This window comes from Sebastes fasciatus, chromosome 19 (assembly GCF_043250625.1).
Source record: "Sebastes fasciatus isolate fSebFas1 chromosome 19, fSebFas1.pri, whole genome shotgun sequence".
In the NCBI taxonomy this organism is placed as follows: Eukaryota; Metazoa; Chordata; class Actinopteri; order Perciformes; family Sebastidae; genus Sebastes; species Sebastes fasciatus.
The window spans coordinates 1,324,927-1,347,172 of record NC_133813.1 but is presented as its reverse complement, the minus strand read 5'-3'; the positions used below and the strand labels follow the sequence as shown (position 1 = coordinate 1,347,172).

Genomic DNA, 22,246 nt, shown 5'->3' with positions numbered 1-22,246 from the left:
AAAATATCAGTAAAATATCCCTAAAGGATATTAGTAAAATGCCTGAAAGACATATTGGTAAAATATTCCAAGCATATTAGTAAATAAGCAGAAAAACATTATAAAAATATCCCCAAAAATGTTAGTGAAATAGCAGAAAAATATTAAAAAATGATCAGACAAAAAAGTAAAACATTAGTAAAATAATAAATTTGTAAAATATCACAAATTACTTTTACCAGCTGCAACTTTAAAGTTATGAACACATTAATGCATCAATAATTATAATTATTATATAATAATATTTATAGTATATTGTATGTCAGTTAGAGAAATGTGTTTACCCCACACAGTTAATGATGAGGACGGACAACTACACTGATTTAACCACAGAGCTGAAAGAGAGGTGAGACTACGTTAACAAAGAAATTAGATGTTTTTATTCCATATTTATTTTTGCTCTGAAACAAAATCAGGAGAAAAACCAAAGACTTTATTAATCCTCCAGCGCCCCCTGCTGGTCTGACAATGGGAATGTCATGATTATTACAACTCATCCTGAGAGGAACATGAATTCAGCGTTACAGCGGGGTTTTTACATTTTGTCAAGGAAAAACTGTCATGTCCATGTTCAAAGGGGTCCCTTGACCTTTGACCTCCAGATCAGTGAATGTAAATGGGTTCTATGGGTACCCACGAGTCTCCCCTTTACAGACATGCCCACTTTATGATCATCACATGCAGTATAAATGTGTTATTGTCTCCTATTTTAAAATGTTGTATCTGAATATTTCTGCATCCTGGGGTCCCTAAACAGTCTCTGAATTACATAAATTGGGTCTCACAGTAAAGCTGAGTCTCTTGTGGATCCAATGAGCCCAACTGGATTCATGCGTGATGATGTTAGTCCCCATAGGAGACATGCAATTCTTGCAGAAATCTCAAAATGTCAAAAGTTTTGCTGCTCAAACTTCCCTTTTCAGTCCTCACAGTCTCAGTGTTTTTCTTGAGTCGTGTCTAAAGACTGAAGCCTCCAGCGGAGGATGAGAGGATGAGGATGAGAGGATGAAGATGAGAGGATGAAGACAGTCCTGAATCATCAGGCTTCACTGGGAAACAGGCGGACCGAACATCTCCATGGTCTCCAGAACTAGCGACAGGTGATCCAGAAACGAGTTCACAGACACTCTGAGGATTCGAGCTTCGTCTGCGCTCCACCTCCTGAAACACATGAAGAAGAAGTTAAACAGTGTTGTGTTGTCAGATAAAGGCTGAGGAGGCGTGACGGTGTTTTCCTCACACAGACAGCGTGCTGCCGGTCACCGTGAGCTCTTTGCTGATGCCGCCCTTCCTCGGCTCGCGGTCCGGCGACAGAGAGCGCAGAGCGATGGCGGCCTCTCCAGACGACGGGAAGGGAACCTCCAGAGAGCTGCAGGAGGGTTAAGGAAGACCAGAGGAGCTCACTGACTTCAGGACCAGAGTCTCAACCCCGACCCAAACACAGACATAATACTGACATACCTACAGCAGCTCATCTTCTCTGCTGTCACTAAGTACATTTACTCAAGTTATGGACTGAAGTACATTTTGAAGTATTAGTATTTCCATCTTCTTCTACTTTCTACTCCTACTCCACAACACCTCAGAGGGAAATATTGTACTTTTTACTCCACCACATTTATCTGACAACTTTAGTTACTTTGCAGATTAATAATACAAAATATAACGACTAATCAATTATGTTGTAATATTAGATTAAGATGAAACCTTATTGATCTCTGGGGTAAATTAACCATGAGTATACAAAGTAATTAAAATGAGCTCCACCAAGTGATGAATGAATTACCATAAACATATTAGTAAAATATCCAAAAAGTATTAGTAATAAAGCAGAAAAAAATTAATAAATATCCAAAGATTAGAATATCTCAAAAAAATATTTTTATGAATATCCAAAATACCAGTAAAATATCCAAAATAATATCAGCAAAATATCCCCCAAAATATTAGTAAAATATTTATAAATCAGACAAAAATTTGTAAAATAACCAAAAATAACTGCAACATTAAAATATCCCAAAAAACAACATTAGTAATATATCCCCAAAAACACCAGTAAAATATCCAAAATAATATCAGAAAAATCTGAATAATGGAGAGAAGAGACAAGAGGAGAGGAGACAAGAGGAGAGGAGACAAGAGGAGAGGAGACAAGAGGAGAGGAGACAAGAGGAGGGGAGTTAAGAGGAGAGGAGACAAGAGGAGAGGAGACAAGAGGAGAGGAGACAAGAGGAGAGGAGACAAGAGGAGAGGAGACAAGAGGAGAGAAGACAAGAGGAGAGGAGACAAGAGGAGAGGAGACAAGAGGAGAGGAGACAAGAGGAGAGAAGACAAGAGGAGAGAAGACAAGAGGAGAGGAGACAAGAGGAGAGGAGACAAGAGGAGGGGAGTTAAGAGGAGAGGAGACAAGAGGAGAGGAGACAAGAGGAGAGAAGACAAGAGGAGAGGAGACAAGAGGAGAGAGGAGACAAGAGGAGAGGAGACAAGAGGAGAGAAGACAAGAGGAGAGGAGACAAGAGGAGAGGAGACAAGAGGAGGGGAGTTAAGAGGAGAGGAGACAAGAGGAGAGAAGACAAGAGGAGAGGAGACAAGAGGAGAGAGGAGACAAGAGGAGAGGAGACAAGAGGAGAGAAGACAAGAGGAGAGGAGACAAGAGGAGAGGAGTTAAGAGGAGAGGAGACCAGAGGAGAGGAGACAAGAGGAGAGGAGACAAGAGGAGACAAGAGGAGAGGAGACAAGAGGAGGGGAGACAAGAGGAGGGGAGACAAGAGGAGGGGAGTTAAGAGGAGGGGAGACAAGAGGAGAGGAGATAAGAGGAGAGGAGACAAGAGGAGACAAGAGGAGAGAAGACAAGAGGAGACAAGAGGAGAGGAGATAAGAGGAGAGGATAGGAGACAAGAGGAGGCAAGAGGAGAGGAGACAAGAGGAGAGGAGACAAGAGGAGAAGAGATAAGAGGAGAGAAGAGGAGAGGAGAGAAGAGGAGAGGAGAGGAGAGGAGAGGAGAGGAGAGGAAAGGAGAGGAGAGGAGAGGAAAGGAAAGGAGACGAGAGGAGAGGAGGAGAGGAGAGGAGAGGAGAGGAGAGGAAAGGAGAGGAGAGGAAAGGAAAGGAAAGGAGGAGAGGAGAGGAGAGGAGAGAGGAGAGGAGAGGAGACAAGAGGAGAGGAGAGGAAAGGGAAGGAGGAGAGGAGAGGAGAGGAAAGGGAAGGAGAGGAGAGGAGAGGAGAGGAGAGGAGAGGAAAGGAAAGAAAAGGAAAGGAGAGGAGAGGAGAGGAGGAGAGGAGAGGAGAGGAGAGGAGAGGAGAGAGGAGAGGAAAGGAGGAGAGGAGAGGAGAGGAGAGGAGAGGAGAGGAGAGGAGAGGAGAGGAGAGGAGAGGAAAGGAAAGGAAAGGAAAGGAAAGGAGGAGAGGAGAGGAGAGGAGAGGAGAGGAGAGGAGAGGAGAGGAGAGGAGAGGAGAGGAGAGGAGAGGAGAGGAAAGGAAAGGAAAGGAAAGGAGGAGAGGAGAGGAGAGGAGAGAGGAGAGGAGAGGAGAGTTACAGTCAAACTAACGTTCATTATTAGCGTTTCTCATTAATAACTGTCAGAAGATGACTTAATAACGCGAACAGAAGCAGGAGGTGGAGACCCGGAGCGCATGTGATTCTGATATTAAAGGATACAACTGCAGTTTGTTTCTGACTCCGTCTTTCGCCATCTTGTTTGTTGTGTTGAAGTAAATCAAGCTTCCGGTGAAGAAGAAGAAGCACTTCCGGGTCGAAACTTCACAACAGTGATGGCGCGCTGCTGCCCCGAGCGGCGGAGGGCGGTACTACACCTGTCTCACAGTAAAACACCTGTCTCTCAATAAAACACCTGTCTCACAATAAAACACCTGTCTCACAATAAAACACCTGTCTCTCAATAAAACACCTGTCTCTCAATAAAACACCTGTCTCTCAATAAAACACCTGTCTCACAATAAAACACCTGTCTCTCAATAAAACACCTGTCTCACTATAAAACACCTGTCTCACTATAAAACACCTGTCTCTCAATAAAACACCTGTCTCACTATAAAACACCTGTCTCACTATAAAACACCTGTCTCTCAATAAAACACCTGTCACTGCTGGAGGAAAAAAATACACCAATAAATATTAAATAACACAGAATAATATTAGAAAAATATTATATAAACAACCATAAAGGCACTTTAAGTATTTTGGATATAGTCTTTTATTATGAAATATAATTTATTATAAGATCAGTGGTGGAAAACATGTTCAGACATTTTTACTTTAGTAAAATTACTTTAACTCCGTTACAAGTAAAAATATTAATATTATCATCAAAGTGGTGGAAAGTACTGTAGGACTGAAGACAAGTTTAAGGTACATGTATTTCTTGAGTATTTCCATTTTCTTTTACTTTGTACTTCTGCTCTACTACATCTCAGAGGGAAATATTGTACTTTTTACTCCACTACATTTATTTGATAACTTTAGTTACTTTGCAGATTAATAATAGAAAATGCAATAAACTAATAAATGATGTTGTAATATTAGATTAAAATGTAACTGTATTGATCAGCAGTATATAAAATAATTGAAATTAGCTTCATCTTTACCAGCTACAACATTAAAGTGATAAAATATCCCAAAAATATTAGTAAAATAGCAAAACAATATTAGTAAAGTATCGAGACAAAAATTTTTTAAATATCCAAAATAATACCAGTAAAATATCCCAATTAACATCAGTTATATGTCAAAGAATATTGTTAAAATATCCAAAAACATTAGTAAAATATCCCAAAAGTAATAGTAAAAATATTAATAAATATTAGACATGAATTTGTAAAATATCCAAAACAATATCAGCAAAATAATATCATTAAAAACATTAGTAAAATATACCAAAAATATGTTTGAAATATCAGAAAATATTAGTAAATATGAGACATAAATTTTTCAAATATCCAAAATAATATCCTTAAAATATCCCAAATAGCATCAGTAAAAGATCCCAAGCTTTAGTAAAATATCAGAAAATATTAATAAATGATCAGACAAAAATTCATAAAATATTCCCAAAATAATTAGAATGAGCTCCATCATTACCAGCTGTAACTTTAAAGAGATGAACACATTAATGCATCCATAATTATAATACAATAATATAATATAGATTATTCTGAACAATTGTATTTTTGGTACTTGCTAATACTTTTGTACTTTTACTGAAGTAAAATTTTGAATGCGGTACTTTTACTTATATCAGAATATTTCTACTGTAGTATTGTTACTTTTACTGAAGTACAAGATGTGAGTATTTCTTCCACCTCTGAATCTTTCCAATCTTTTTTTTTTACTTCTCCTCTTGTTCAGAGCAGTAACTTTATATTAACAGGTCTATAGCTTTAATTATTATTATATTCATTATCTTTATGTTGCACAAAACTAATATTTGTAATTTGTAATATTTATTATACTTACTATCCAATGGTTTTGTTGTCGTATGATGATTGTCACGTCACGTCAAAATATCCAAAATTATATCGACAAAATATCCAAAATAATATAATTAAATTATCCCAAATAATACCAGCAAAAGATCCAAAATAATATCAGTAAAATATACCCAAAATATAAGTAAAATGTCAGAAACATGTTAATAAATCATCACACAAACAAATCGTAAAATATCCAGAAAATAATTAAAATCAGCTCCATCTTTACCAGCTGCATCTTTAATTATTATAATATACATTATCTTTATATTGCAAAACACTAATATCTCAATATATAATATATATCTATACATATGTATATAATCCAATAATACATATATTATATAATACATCATATACATATGTATATAATGTATATTTACAACATGTTTCCAGAAATAATATCCTGAAAATAACGATTATCTTTATATTGCAAAAAACTAATGTTTCAATATATAATACATATACATATGTTTATATATATATATACATATACATATATACATATATATACATATACTGTATATGTATTATATATATACACATATATATACATATACTGTATATGTATTATATATATTATATGTATATACATATACTGTATATGTATTATATATATTATATATATATACATATACTGTATATGTATTACATATATTATATATATATACATATACTGTATATGTATTATATATATTATATATATATACATATACTGTATATGTATTATATATATTATATGTATATGTATATATATATATATATTATATATTGAAATATTAGTTTTTTGCAATCTAAAGATAATCGTTGTTATTTTCAGGATATTATTTCTGGATGTTGTAAATAGTTTATTAAAATAAAAGTAGTGAAGTTTTCTGTATATTTCAAACACAGTTTCCAGACTTTCAAAATAAATCCGTGGTGGGACTTTTATTTTGTAGTAGTGCTGTCAAACTCAGCTGTGCGCGTCAGTGCGCGTCGCTTCATCCTCTGAAGAAGATCAGTCCTCCGACTCTTCCTCGCTGCTGCTGCTGCTGCTGCTGATGATGTTTGTATCCTGACTTCACCTCTACGTGTTGATTCATCGATAGCTCTGATTATTGATTAAGTTATTGATCAGTGAGGCCGATTAGAAGCGGAAAGCACCGAGGAGCGACTCGACTGGACGATCCAACTTCACCCTGAAGAAGAAGTGAGTACAAGATCCAACATTCACTCATTCACTGGCTCAGGATGAAACATCAACCAGCTGATTAAACAACTAAATATACAATCAATAACACACAAAACACAACCTGCTGTACAACAACAACAACAACAACAACAACAACAACAACAACAACAACAACACAGTAAACACACATAAAGACAGAAGTGTAACCAGGTGGATGTTTATAAAGCTGATGAAGCTTCAGATACACTGAAAACTACACAGTAAATATTAACTATATATTATATATATATATATATTACGGGGAATTTATTAAATACTTTGACAAAGGAACAACTTTGTGACTGAGAGGAACTTATACAAGTATTTTATCTGAATAAAATTATGTTTTCACTCGCAGTTTATCCTCGTAGATTAATCGCAAATTAATCACACAATGTTTGATCTGTTCTAAATGAACCTTAAAGGGAGATTTATCAAGTATTTAATCCTCTTATCAACATGGGAGTGGACAAATATGCTGCTTTATGTAAATGTATATATATTTATTATTGTAAATCAATTAACAACACAAATCAATGACAGATATTGATCCAGAAACCCTCACAGGTACTGCATTTAGCATAAAACAATATGCTCCAATCATAACATGGCAAACTGCAGCCCAACAGAACACATTTACATTCACTGATCTGGAGGTCAGAGGTCAAGGGACCCCTTTGAAAATGGACATGACAGTTTTTCCTCGCCAAAATTTAGCGCAAGTTTGGAGCGTTATTTAACCTCCTTCACTACAAACACTTAAATACCCCAATTATGTAGAGTACTTGAGTAAATGTGCTCATCACTGCCTACAGTAGTAACCAGTGTGTACTCTCCCTGCTGTGCAGTATACTACGGTACCCGTAGTATCAGTAGATGGCATCGTCTAAGAGCGGCGGCACCCTGCGGGACCTCCAGCTGGCGCTGCAGCTGAAGATCGAGGAGCTCCGGCAGAGAGACTCCCTCATCGATGAGCTGGAGCTGGAGCTGGACACCAAGGACGACCTGATCCGACAGCTGCAGGTAGAGCTGGACCGCCACCGCAACGCCTCGCAGCACGCCACCAACGCCGCCGAGACCGCAAACACAGGTGGGTCAACCTGCCAGTTAAAGGTGGACTTATTGCCGTCTTGGTTTTTGGCCGTCACCATCTTGGTTTTTCGCGGTCGCCATCTTGGTTTTTGGCCGTCACCATCTTGGTTTGTTTGGATGTGACGCCAGTTTGAATATGTTCTCTTTGTTTGTGTCTCTATAAATATGTCTATATAATATAAAGGAGCAGCGGTTCAGATGGCAGCAGCACCTGATGAGCCTCAGCGCACTAAGAGACAGGCCATCTCTGCAGAGCCCACAGCGCTGGACCCCTCACAGCTGACCGGGGTCACGCTCAAGAGCTACTGCAAAACCAAAGAGTGAGCACAGGAAACCACACACACACTAACACACACTAACACACACCTGGACTGACCTTATTGTGTATTTGTAGGTCCAGTGAGCTGATCCAGAGGGCTCTAATGGACAATGACTTCATGAAACATCTGGAACACGGGCAGGTAACCACAGCTGCTCTTTAATGGACCATCATCCTTCATCATGTGTGTGATTTAACGTGTTTAATGTGTGCAGATCATCACCATCATGTGTGTGATTTAACGTGTTTAATGTGTGCAGATCATCTCCATCATGTGTGTGATTTAACGTGTTTAATGTGTGCAGATCATCTTCATCATGTGTGATTTAACGTGTTTAATGTGTGCAGATCATCTTCATCATGTGTGATTTAACATGTTTAATGTGTGCAGATCATCTTCATCATGTGTGATTTAACATGTTTAATGTGTGCAGATCATCACCATCATGTGTGATTTAACGTGTTTAATGTGTGCAGATCATCACCATCATGTGTGATTTAACATGTTTAATGTGTGCAGATCATCACCATCATGTGTGTGATTTAACGTGTTTAATGTGTGCAGATCATCTCCATCATGTGTGATTTAACGTGTTTAATGTGTGCAGATCATCTTCATCATGTGTGATTTAACGTGTTTAATGTGTGCAGATCATCTTCATCATGTGTGATTTAACGTGTTTAATGTGTGCAGATCATCTTCATCATGTGTGATTTAACATGTTTAATGTGTGCAGATCATCTCCATCATGTGTGATTTAACATGTTTAATGTGTGCAGATCATCACCATCATGTGTGATTTAACATGTTTAATGTGTGCAGATCATCACCATCATGTGTGATTTAACGTGTTTAATGTGTGCAGATCATCACCATCATGTGTGATTTAACATGTTTAATGTGTGCAGATCATCACCATCATGTGTGATTTAACGTGTTTAATGTGTGCAGATCATCTCCATCATGTGTGATTTAACATGTTTAATGTGTGCAGATCATCTTCATCATGTGTGATTTAACATGTTTAATGTGTGCAGATCATCACCATCATGTGTGATTTAACGTGTTTAATGTGTGCAGATCATCACCATCATGTGTGATTTAACGTGTTTAATGTGTGCAGATCATCTCCATCATGTGTGATTTAACGTGTTTAATGTGTGCAGATCATCACCATCATGTGTGATTTAACGTGTTTAATGTGTGCAGATCATCTCCATCATGTGTGATTTAACATGTTTAATGTGTGCAGATCATCTTCATCATGTGTGATTTAACGTGTTTAATGTGTGCAGATCATCTCCATCATGTGTGATTTAACGTGTTTAATGTGTGCAGATCATCACCATCAAGTGTGATTTAACGTGTTTAATGTGTGCAGATCATCACCATCATGTGTGATTTAACGTGTTTAATGTGTGCAGATCATCTCCATCATGTGTGATTTAACATGTTTAATGTGTGCAGATCATCTTCATCATGTGTGATTTAACGTGTTTAATGTGTGCAGATCATCTCCATCATGTGTGATTTAACGTGTTTAATGTGTGCAGATCATCACCATCAAGTGTGATTTAACGTGTTTAATGTGTGCAGATCATCACCATCATGTGTGATTTAACGTGTTTAATGTGTGCAGATCATCTTCATCATGTGTGATTTAACATGTTTAATGTGTGCAGATCATCACCATCATGTGTGATTTAACATGTTTAATGTGTGCAGATCATCTTCATCATGTGTGATTTAACGTGTTTAATGTGTGCAGATCATCACCATCATGTGTGATTTAACATGTTTAATGTGTGCAGATCATCACCATCAAGTGTGATTTAACGTGTTTAATGTGTGCAGATCATCTTCATCATGTGTGATTTAACGTGTTTAATGTGTGCAGATCATCTTCATCATGTGTGATTTAACGTGTTTAATGTGTGCAGATCATCACCATCATGTGTGATTTAACATGTTTAATGTGTGCAGATCATCTTCATCATGTGTGATTTAACGTGTTTAATGTGTGCAGATCATCTTCATCATGTGTGTGATTTAACGTGTTTAATGTGTGCAGATCATCACCATCATGTGTGATTTAACGTGTTTAATGTGTGCAGATCATCTTCATCATGTGTGTGATTTAACGTGTTTAATGTGTGCAGATCATCTCCATCATGTGTGATTTAACGTGTTTAATGTGTGCAGATCATCTCCATCATGTGTGATTTAACATGTTTAATGTGTGCAGATCATCACCATCATGTGTGATTTAACGTGTTTAATGTGTGCAGATCATCTTCATCATGTGTGATTTAACGTGTTTAATGTGTGCAGATCATCTCCATCATGTGTGATTTAACGTGTTTAATGTGTGCAGATCATCTCCATCATGTGTGATTTAACATGTTTAATGTGTGCAGATCATCACCATCATGTGTGATTTAACATGTTTAATGTGTGCAGATCATCTTCATCATGTGTGATTTAACATGTTTAATGTGTGCAGATCATCACCATCAAGTGTGATTTAACATGTTTAATGTGTGCAGATCATCACCATCATGTGTGATTTAACGTGTTTAATGTGTGCAGATCATCACCATCATGTGTGATTTAACGTGTTTAATGTGTGCAGATCATCACCATCATGTGTGATTTAACATGTTTAATGTGTGCAGATCATCTTCATCATGTGTGATTTAACATGTTTAATGTGTGCAGATCATCACCATCAAGTGTGATTTAACATGTTTAATGTGTGCAGATCATCTCCATCATGTGTGATTTAACGTGTTTAATGTGTGCAGATCATCACCATCATGTGTGATTTAACGTGTTTAATGTGTGCAGATCATCACCATCATGTGTGATTTAACGTGTTTAATGTGTGCAGATCATCTCCATCATGTGTGATTTAACATGTTTAATGTGTGCAGATCATCTTCATCATGTGTGATTTAACATGTTTAATGTGTGCAGATCATCACCATCATGTGTGATTTAACATGTTTAATGTGTGCAGATCATCTTCATCATGTGTGATTTAACGTGTTTAATGTGGGCAGATCATCTCCATCATGTGTGATTTAACGTGTTTAATGTGGGCAGATCATCTCCATCATGTGTGATTTAACATGTTTAATGTGTGCAGATCATCACCATCATGTGTGATTTAACATGTTTAATGTGTGCAGATCATCTTCATCATGTGTGATTTAACGTGTTTAATGTGGGCAGATCATCTCCATCATGTGTGATTTAACGTGTTTAATGTGGGCAGATCATCTTCATCATGTGTGATTTTACGTGTTTAATGTGTGCAGATCATCTTCATCATGTGTGATTTAACGTGTTTAATGTGTGCAGATCATCTTCATCATGTGTGATTTAACATGTTTAATGTGTGCAGATCATCTTCATCATGTGTGATTTAATATGTTTAATGTGTGCAGATCATCTTCATCATGTGTGATTTAACGTGTTTAATGTGTGCAGATCATCTTCATCATGTGTGATTTAACGTGTTTAATGTGTGCAGATCATCTTCATCATGTGTGATTTAACGTGTTTAATGTGTGCAGATCATCACCATCATGTGTGATTTAACGTGTTTAATGTGTGCAGATCATCACCATCATGTGTGATTTAACGTGTTTAATGTGTGCAGATCATCTCCATCATGTGTGTGATTTAACGTGTTTAATGTGTGCAGATCATCACCATCATGTGTGTGATTTAACGTGTTTAATGTGTGCAGATCATCTCCATCATGTGTGATTTAACATGTTTAATGTGTGCAGATCATCTCCATCATGTGTGTGATTTAACGTGTTTAATGTGTGCAGATCATCTCCATCATGTGTGATTTAACATGTTTAATGTGTGCAGATCATCACCATCATGTGTGTGATTTAACATGTTTAATGTGTGCAGATCATCACCATCATGTGTGATTTAACGTGTTTAATGTGTGCAGATCATCTCCATCATGTGTGATTTAACATGTTTAATGTGTGCAGATCATCACCATCATGTGTGATTTAACATGTTTAATGTGTGCAGATCATCACCATCATGTGTGATTTAACGTGTTTAATGTGTGCAGATCATCACCATCATGTGTGATTTAACGTGTTTAATGTGTGCAGATCATCTTCATCATGTGTGATTTAACGTGTTTAATGTGTGCAGATCATCTCCATCATGTGTGATTTAACGTGTTTAATGTGTGCAGATCATCACCATCAAGTGTGATTTAACATGTTTAATGTGTGCAGATCATCTTCATCATGTGTGATTTAACATGTTTAATGTGTGCAGATCATCACCATCAAGTGTGATTTAACATGTTTAATGTGTGCAGATCATCTTCATCATGTGTGATTTAACATGTTTAATGTGTGCAGATCATCACCATCAAGTGTGATTTAACGTGTTTAATGTGTGCAGATCATCACCATCAAGTGTGATTTAACATGTTTAATGTGTGCAGATCATCTTCATCATGTGTGATTTAACATGTTTAATGTGTGCAGATCATCACCATCAAGTGTGATTTAACATGTTTAATGTGTGCAGATCATCTTCATCATGTGTGATTTAACGTGTTTAATGTGTGCAGATCATCTTCATCATGTGTGATTTAACGTGTTTAATGTGTGCAGATCATCTTCATCATGTGTGATTTAACGTGTTTAATGTGTGCAGATCATCACCATCAAGTGTGATTTAACATGTTTAATGTGTGCAGATCATCTTCATCATGTGTGATTTAACATGTTTAATGTGTGCAGATCATCTTCATCATGTGTGATTTAACGTGTTTAATGTGTGCAGATCATCACCATCAAGTGTGATTTAACGTGTTTAATGTGTGCAGATCATCACCATCAAGTGTGATTTAACATGTTTAATGTGTGCAGATCATCTCCATCATGTGTGATTTAACATGTTTAATGTGTGCAGATCATCTCCATCATGTGTGATTTAACATGTTTAATGTGTGCAGATCATCTTCATCATGTGTGATTTAACGTGTTTAATGTGTGCAGATCATCTTCATCATGTGTGATTTAACGTGTTTAATGTGTGCAGATCATCTTCATCATGTGTGATTTAACGTGTTTAATGTGTGCAGATCATCTTCATCATGTGTGATTTAACATGTTTAATGTGTGCAGATCATCTTCATCATGTGTGATTTAACATGTTTAATGTGTGCAGATCATCACCATCATGTGTGATTTAACATGTTTAATGTGTGCAGATCATCTTCATCATGTGTGATTTAACGTGTTTAATGTGTGCAGATCATCACCATCATGTGTGATTTAACATGTTTAATGTGTGCAGATCATCTCCATCATGTGTGATTTAACGTGTTTAATGTGTGCAGATCATCACCATCATGTGTGATTTAACATGTTTAATGTGTGCAGATCATCACCATCATGTGTGATTTAACATGTTTAATGTGTGCAGATCATCTCCATCATGTGTGATTTAACGTGTTTAATGTGTGCAGATCATCACCATCATGTGTGATTTAACGTGTTTAATGTGTGCAGATCATCTTCATCATGTGTGATTTAACGTGTTTAATGTGTGCAGATCATCTTCATCATGTGTGATTTAACGTGTTTAATGTGTGCAGATCATCTTCATCATGTGTGATTTAACGTGTTTAATGTGTGCAGATCATCTTCATCATGTGTGATTTAACATGTTTAATGTGTGCAGATCATCTCCATCATGTGTGATTTAACATGTTTAATGTGTGCAGATCATCACCATCATGTGTGATTTAACGTGTTTAATGTGTGCAGATCATCACCATCATGTGTGATTTAACATGTTTAATGTGTGCAGATCATCACCATCATGTGTGATTTAACGTGTTTAATGTGTGCAGATCATCTCCATCATGTGTGATTTAACATGTTTAATGTGTGCAGATCATCTCCATCATGTGTGTGATTTAACGTGTTTAATGTGTGCAGATCATCTCCATCATGTGTGATTTAACATGTTTAATGTGTGCAGATCATCACCATCATGTGTGTGATTTAACATGTTTAATGTGTGCAGATCATCACCATCATGTGTGTGATTTAACGTGTTTAATGTGTGCAGATCATCTCCATCATGTGTGATTTAACGTGTTTAATGTGTGCAGATCATCTCCATCATGTGTGATTTAACGTGTTTAATGTGTGCAGATCATCACCATCATGTGTGATTTAACGTGTTTAATGTGTGCAGATCATCTTCATCATGTGTGATTTAACATGTTTAATGTGTGCAGATCATCTTCATCATGTGTGATTTAACGTGTTTAATGTGTGCAGATCATCTCCATCATGTGTGATTTAACGTGTTTAATATGTGCAGATCATCACCATCAAGTGTGATTTAACATGTTTAATGTGTGCAGATCATCTTCATCATGTGTGATTTAACATGTTTAATGTGTGCAGATCATCACCATCAAGTGTGATTTAACATGTTTAATGTGTGCAGATCATCTTCATCATGTGTGATTTAACATGTTTAATGTGTGCAGATCATCACCATCAAGTGTGATTTAACGTGTTTAATGTGTGCAGATCATCACCATCAAGTGTGATTTAACATGTTTAATGTGTGCAGATCATCTTCATCATGTGTGATTTAACATGTTTAATGTGTGCAGATCATCACCATCAAGTGTGATTTAACATGTTTAATGTGTGCAGATCATCTTCATCAAGTGTGATTTAACATGTTTAATGTGTGCAGATCATCTCCATCATGTGTGATTTAACATGTTTAATGTGTGCAGATCATCTTCATCAAGTGTGATTTAACATGTTTAATGTGTGCAGATCATCACCATCAAGTGTGATTTAACGTGTTTAATGTGTGCAGATCATCTTCATCATGTGTGATTTAACGTGTTTAATGTGTGCAGATCATCTTCATCATGTGTGATTTAACATGTTTAATGTGTGCAGATCATCTTCATCATGTGTGATTTAACGTGTTTAATGTGTGCAGATCATCTTCATCATGTGTGATTTAACGTGTTTAATGTGTGCAGATCATCTTCATCATGTGTGATTTAACATGTTTAATGTGTGCAGATCATCACCATCATGTGTGATTTAACATGTTTAATGTGTGCAGATCATCACCATCATGTGTGATTTAACGTGTTTAATGTGTGCAGATCATCTTCATCATGTGTGATTTAACATGTTTAATGTGTGCAGATCATCACCATCAAGTGTGATTTAACATGTTTAATGTGTGCAGATCATCTTCATCATGTGTGATTTAACATGTTTAATGTGTGCAGATCATCACCATCAAGTGTGATTTAACATGTTTAATGTGTGCAGATCATCTCCATCATGTGTGATTTAACATGTTTAATGTGTGCAGATCATCTCCATCATGTGTGATTTAACATGTTTAATGTGTGCAGATCATCTCCATCATGTGTGATTTAACATGTTTAATGTGTGCAGATCATCTTCATCATGTGTGATTTAACATGTTTAATGTGTGCAGATCATCTTCATCATGTGTGATTTAACATGTTTAATGTGTGCAGATCATCTCCATCATGTGTGATTTAACATGTTTAATGTGTGCAGATCATCACCATCATGTGTGATTTAACATGTTTAATGTGTGCAGATCATCTTCATCAAGTGTGATTTAACATGTTTAATGTGTGCAGATCATCACCATCAAGTGTGATTTAACGTGTTTAATGTGTGCAGATCATCACCATCAAGTGTGATTTAACATGTTTAATGTGTGCAGATCATCTTCATCATGTGTAATTTAACATGTTTAATGTGTGCAGATCATCACCATCAAGTGTGATTTAACATGTTTAATGTGTGCAGATCATCTTCATCATGTGTGATTTAACGTGTTTAATGTGTGCAGATCATCTCCATCATGTGTGATTAAACATGTTTAATGTGTGCAGATCATCTTCATCATGTGTGATTTAACGTGTTTAATGTGTGCAGATCATCTTCATCATGTGTGATTTAACGTGTTTAATGTGTGCAGATCATCTTCATCATGTGTGATTTAACATGTTTAATGTGTGCAGATCATCACCATCATGTGTGATTTAACATGTTTAATGTGTGCAGATCATCTTCATCATGTGTGATTTAACGTGTTTAATGTGTGCAGATCATCACCATCATGTGTGATTTAACATGTTTAATGTGTGCAGATCATCTTCATCATGTGTGATTTAACATGTTTAATGTGTGCAGATCATCACCATCATGTGTGATTTAACATGTTTAATGTGTGCAGATCATCACCATCATGTGTGATTTAACATGTTTAATGTGTGCAGATCATCTCCATCATGTGTGATTTAACGTGTTTAATGTGTGCAGATCATCACCATCATGTGTGATTTAACATGTTTAATGTGTGCAGATCATCACCATCATGTGTGATTTAACATGTTTAATGTGTGCAGATCATCTCCATCATGTGTGATTTAACGTGTTTAATGTGTGCAGATCATCACCATCATGTGTGATTTAACGTGTTTAATGTGTGCAGATCATCTTCATCATGTGTGATTTAACGTGTTTAATGTGTGCAGATCATCTTCATCATGTGTGATTTAACGTGTTTAATGTGTGCAGATCATCTTCATCATGTGTGATTTAACGTGTTTAATGTGTGCAGATCATCTTCATCATGTGTGATTTAACGTGTTTAATGTGTGCAGATCATCTTCATCATGTGTGATTTAACGTGTTTAATGTGTGCAGATCATCACCATCATGTGTGATTTAACATGTTTAATGTGTGCAGATCATCACCATCATGTGTGATTTAACGTGTTTAATGTGGGCAGATCATCTTCATCATGTGTGATTTAACGTGTTTAATGTGTGCAGATCATCTTCATCATGTGTGATTTAACGTGTTTAATGTGTGCAGATCATCTTCATCATGTGTGATTTAACGTGTTTAATGTGTGCAGATCATCACCATCATGTGTGATTTAACGTGTTTAATGTGTGCAGATCATCTTCATCATGTGTGATTTAACATGTTTAATGTGTGCAGATCATCACCATCATGTGTGATTTAACGTGTTTAATGTGTGCAGATCATCACCATCATGTGTGATTTAACATGTTTAATGTGTGCAGATCATCTCCATCATGTGTGATTTAACATGTTTAATGTGTGCAGATCATCACCATCATGTGTGATTTAACATGTTTAATGTGTGCAGATCATCACCATCATGTGTGATTTAACGTGTTTAATGTGTGCAGATCATCTTCATCATGTGTGATTTAACATGTTTAATGTGTGCAGATCATCACCATCAAGTGTGATTTAACATGTTTAATGTGTGCAGATCATCTTCATCATGTGTGATTTAACATGTTTAATGTGTGCAGATCATCACCATCAAGTGTGATTTAACATGTTTAATGTGTGCAGATCATCTCCATCATGTGTGATTTAACATGTTTAATGTGTGCAGATCATCTCCATCATGTGTGATTTAACATGTTTAATGTGTGCAGATCATCTCCATCATGTGTGATTTAACATGTTTAATGTGTGCAGATCATCTTCATCATGTGTGATTTAACATGTTTAATGTGTGCAGATCATCTTCATCATGTGTGATTTAACATGTTTAATGTGTGCAGATCATCTCCATCATGTGTGATTTAACATGTTTAATGTGTGCAGATCATCACCATCATGTGTGATTTAACATGTTTAATGTGTGCAGATCATCTTCATCAAGTGTGATTTAACATGTTTAATGTGTGCAGATCATCACCATCAAGTGTGATTTAACGTGTTTAATGTGTGCAGATCATCACCATCAAGTGTGATTTAACATGTTTAATGTGTGCAGATCATCTTCATCATGTGTGATTTAACATGTTTAATGTGTGCAGATCATCACCATCAAGTGTGATTTAACATGTTTAATGTGTGCAGATCATCTTCATCATGTGTGATTTAACATGTTTAATGTGTGCAGATCATCACCATCAAGTGTGATTTAACATGTTTAATGTGTGCAGATCATCTTCATCATGTGTGATTTAACATGTTTAATGTGTGCAGATCATCTTCATCATGTGTGATTTAACATGTTTAATGTGTGCAGATCATCTTCATCATGTGTGATTAAACATGTTTAATGTGTGCAGATCATCTTCATCATGTGTGATTTAACGTGTTTAATGTGTGCAGATCATCTTCATCATGTGTGATTTAACGTGTTTAATGTGTGCAGATCATCTTCATCATGTGTGATTTAACATGTTTAATGTGTGCAGATCATCACCATCATGTGTGATTTAACATGTTTAATGTGTGCAGATCATCTTCATCATGTGTGATTTAACGTGTTTAATGTGTGCAGATCATCACCATCATGTGTGATTTAACATGTTTAATGTGTGCAGATCATCTTCATCATGTGTGATTTAACATGTTTAATGTGTGCAGATCATCACCATCATGTGTGATTTAACATGTTTAATGTGTGCAGATCATCACCATCATGTGTGATTTAACATGTTTAATGTGTGCAGATCATCTCCATCATGTGTGATTTAACGTGTTTAATGTGTGCAGATCATCACCATCATGTGTGATTTAACATGTTTAATGTGTGCAGATCATCACCATCATGTGTGATTTAACATGTTTAATGTGTGCAGATCATCTCCATCATGTGTGATTTAACGTGTTTAATGTGTGCAGATCATCACCATCATGTGTGATTTAACGTGTTTAATGTGTGCAGATCATCTTCATCATGTGTGATTTAACGTGTTTAATGTGTGCAGATCATCTTCATCATGTGTGATTTAACGTGTTTAATGTGTGCAGATCATCTTCATCTTGTGTGATTTAACGTGTTTAATGTGTGCAGATCATCTTCATCATGTGTGATTTAACGTGTTTAATGTGTGCAGATCATCTTCATCATGTGTGATTTAACGTGTTTAATGTGTGCAGATCATCACCATCATGTGTGATTTAACATGTTTAATGTGTGCAGATCATCACCATCATGTGTGATTTAACGTGTTTAATGTGGGCAGATCATCTTCATCATGTGTGATTTAACGTGTTTAATGTGTGCAGATCATCTTCATCATGTGTGATTTAACGTGTTTAATGTGTGCAGATCATCTTCATCATGTGTGATTTAACGTGTTTAATGTGTGCAGATCATCACCATCATGTGTGATTTAACGTGTTTAATGTGTGCAGATCATCTTCATCATGTGTGATTTAACATGTTTAATGTGTGCAGATCATCACCATCATGTGTGATTTAACGTGTTTAATGTGTGCAGATCATCACCATCATGTGTGATTTAACATGTTTAATGTGTGCAGATCATCTCCATCATGTGTGATTTAACATGTTTAATGTGTGCAGATCATCTCCATCATGTGTGATTTAACATGTTTAATGTGTGCAGATCATCACCATCATGTGTGATTTAACATGTTTAATGTGTGCAGATCATCTTCATCATGTGTGATTTAACGTGTTTAATGTTTGCAGATCATCTTCATCATGTGTGATTTAACGTGTTTAATGTGTGCAGATCATCACCATCAAGTGTGATTTAACATGTTTAATGTGTGCAGATCATCTTCATCATGTGTGATTTAACATGTTTAATGTGTGCAGATCATCACCATCAAGTGTGATTTAACGTGTTTAATGTGTGCAGATCATCACCATCATGTGTGATTTAACGTGTTTAATGTGTGCAGATCATCTTCATCATGTGTGATTTAACGTGTTTAATGTGTGCAGATCATCTTCATCATGTGTGATTTAACGTGTTTAATGTGTGCAGATCATCTTCATCATGTGTGATTTAACGTATTTAATGTGTGCAGATCATCACCATCATGTGTGATTTAACATGTTTAATGTGTGCAGATCATCTTCATAATGTGTGTGATTTAACGTGTTTAATGTGTGCAGATCATCTCCATCATGTGTGATTTAACGTGTTTAATGTGTGCAGATCATCACCATCAAGTGTGATTTAACATTTTAATGTGTGCAGATCATCTCCATCATGTGTGATTTAACGTGTTTAATGTGTGCAGATCATCACCATCATGTGTGATTTAACGTGTTTAATGTGTGCAGATCATCACCATCATGTGTGATTTAACGTGTTTAATGTGTGCAGATCATCTCCATCATGTGTGATTTAACATGTTTAATGTGTGCAGATCATCTCCATCATGTGTGATTTAACATGTTTAATGTGTGCAGATCATCACCATCATGTGTGATTTACCGTGTTTAATGTGTGCAGATCATCTTCATCATGTGTGATTTAACATGTTTAATGTGTGCAGATCATCTTCATCATGTGTGATTTAACGTGTTTAATGTGTGCAGATCATCTCCATCATGTGTGATTTAACGTGTTTAATGTGGGCAGATCATCTCCATCATGTGTGATTTAACGTGTTTAATGTGGGCAGATCATCTTCATCATGTGTGATTTAACGTGTTTAATGTGTGCAGATCATCTTCATGATGTGTGATTTAACGTGTTTAATGTGTGCAGATCATCTTCATCATGTGTGATTTAACGTGTTTAATGTGTGCAGATCATCACCATCATGTGTGTGATTTAACGTGTTTAATGTGTGCAGATCATCTTCATCATGTGTGATTTAACATGTTTAATGTGTGCAGATCATCTTCATCATGTGTGATTTAACATGTTTAATGTGTGCAGATCATCTTCATCATGTGTGATTTAACGTGTTTAATGTGTGCAGATCATCACCATCATGTGTGATTTAACATGTTTAATGTGTGCAGATCATCTTCATCATGTGTGATTTAACGTGTTTAATGTGTGCAGATCATCTTCATCATGTGTGATTTAACGTGTTTAATGTGTGCAGATCATCTTCATCATGTGTGATTTAACGTGTTTAATGTGTGCAGATCATCTTCATCATGTGTGATTTAACGTGTTTAATGTGTGCAGATCATCTTCATCATGTGTGATTTAACGTGTTTAATGTGTGCAGATCATCACCATCAAGTGTGATTTAACATGTTTAATGTGTGCAGATCATCTTCATCATGTGTGATTTAACATGTTTAATGTGTGCAGATCATCACCATCAAGTGTGATTTAACGTGTTTAATGTGTGCAGATCATCACCATCAAGTGTGATTTAACATGTTTAATGTGTGCAGATCATCTCCATCATGTGTGATTTAACATGTTTAATGTGTGCAGATCATCTTCATCAAGTGTGATTTAACATGTTTAATGTGTGCAGATCATCACCATCAAGTGTGATTTAACGTGTTTAATGTGTGCAGATCATCTTCATCATGTGTGATTTAACATGTTTAATGTGTGCAGATCATCACCATCATGTGTGATTTAACATGTTTAATGTGTGCAGATCATCACCATCAAGTGTGATTTAACATTTTATATGTGTGCAGATCATCTTCATCATGTGTGATTTAACATGTTTAATGTGTGCAGATCATCACCATCAAGTGTGATTTAACATGTTTAATGTGTGCAGATCATCTTCATCATGTGTGATTTAACGTGTTTAATGTGTGCAGATCATCTTCATCATGTGTGATTTAACATGTTTAATGTGTGCAGATCATCACCATCAAGTGTGATTTAACATGTTTAATGTGTGCAGATCATCTTCATCATGTGTGATTTAACATGTTTAATGTGTGCAGATCATCACCATCAAGTGTGATTTAACATGTTTAATGTGTGCAGATCATCACCATCAAGTGTGATTTAACATGTTTAATGTGTGCAGATCATCTTCATCATGTGTGATTTAACGTGTTTAATGTGTGCAGATCATCTCCATCATGTGTGTGATTTAACATGTTTAATGTGTGCAGATCATCTTCATCATGTGTGATTTAACATGTTTAATGTGTGCAGATCATCTTCATCATGTGTGATTTAACATGTTTAATGTGTGCAGATCATCTTCATCATGTGTGATTTAACGTGTTTAATGTGTGCAGATCAT

The 22,246-nt window shown here is 36.0% G+C and overlaps 2 protein-coding genes across 3 annotated transcripts in view; one reads left to right on the top strand and one right to left on the bottom strand.

Moving 5' to 3' along the window:
* Window positions 1-396: 396 nt before the first annotated feature.
* On the bottom strand, window positions 397-3,842 carry lage3 (L antigen family member 3). The gene is made up of 3 exons (XM_074616745.1): window positions 3,699-3,842; window positions 1,280-1,408; window positions 397-1,200 (listed from the first exon to the last, which is right to left on the bottom strand). The coding sequence occupies exons 1-3, from the start codon at window positions 3,731-3,733 to the stop codon at window positions 1,086-1,088; spliced, it is 279 nt and encodes a 92-aa protein (XP_074472846.1). The 5' UTR covers window positions 3,734-3,842; the 3' UTR covers window positions 397-1,085.
* Window positions 3,843-6,466: 2,624 nt separating this feature from the next.
* Window positions 6,467-22,246, top strand: part of LOC141756839 (cGMP-dependent protein kinase 1-like) — a 38,871-nt gene continuing 23,091 nt past the window's right edge. The window contains exons 1-4 of one of the 2 annotated variants that reach the window (XM_074616738.1): window positions 6,467-6,719; window positions 7,589-7,830; window positions 8,017-8,152; window positions 8,227-8,293. In XM_074616738.1, the coding sequence (XP_074472839.1) occupies window positions 7,617-7,830; window positions 8,017-8,152; window positions 8,227-8,293 (417 nt within the window). In that variant the 5' untranslated portion in view covers window positions 6,467-6,719; window positions 7,589-7,616. Of the gene's footprint in view, window positions 6,720-7,553; window positions 7,831-8,016; window positions 8,153-8,226; window positions 8,294-22,246 lie in introns of those variants that run through there. The other variant, XM_074616737.1, reaches the window with a different exon arrangement.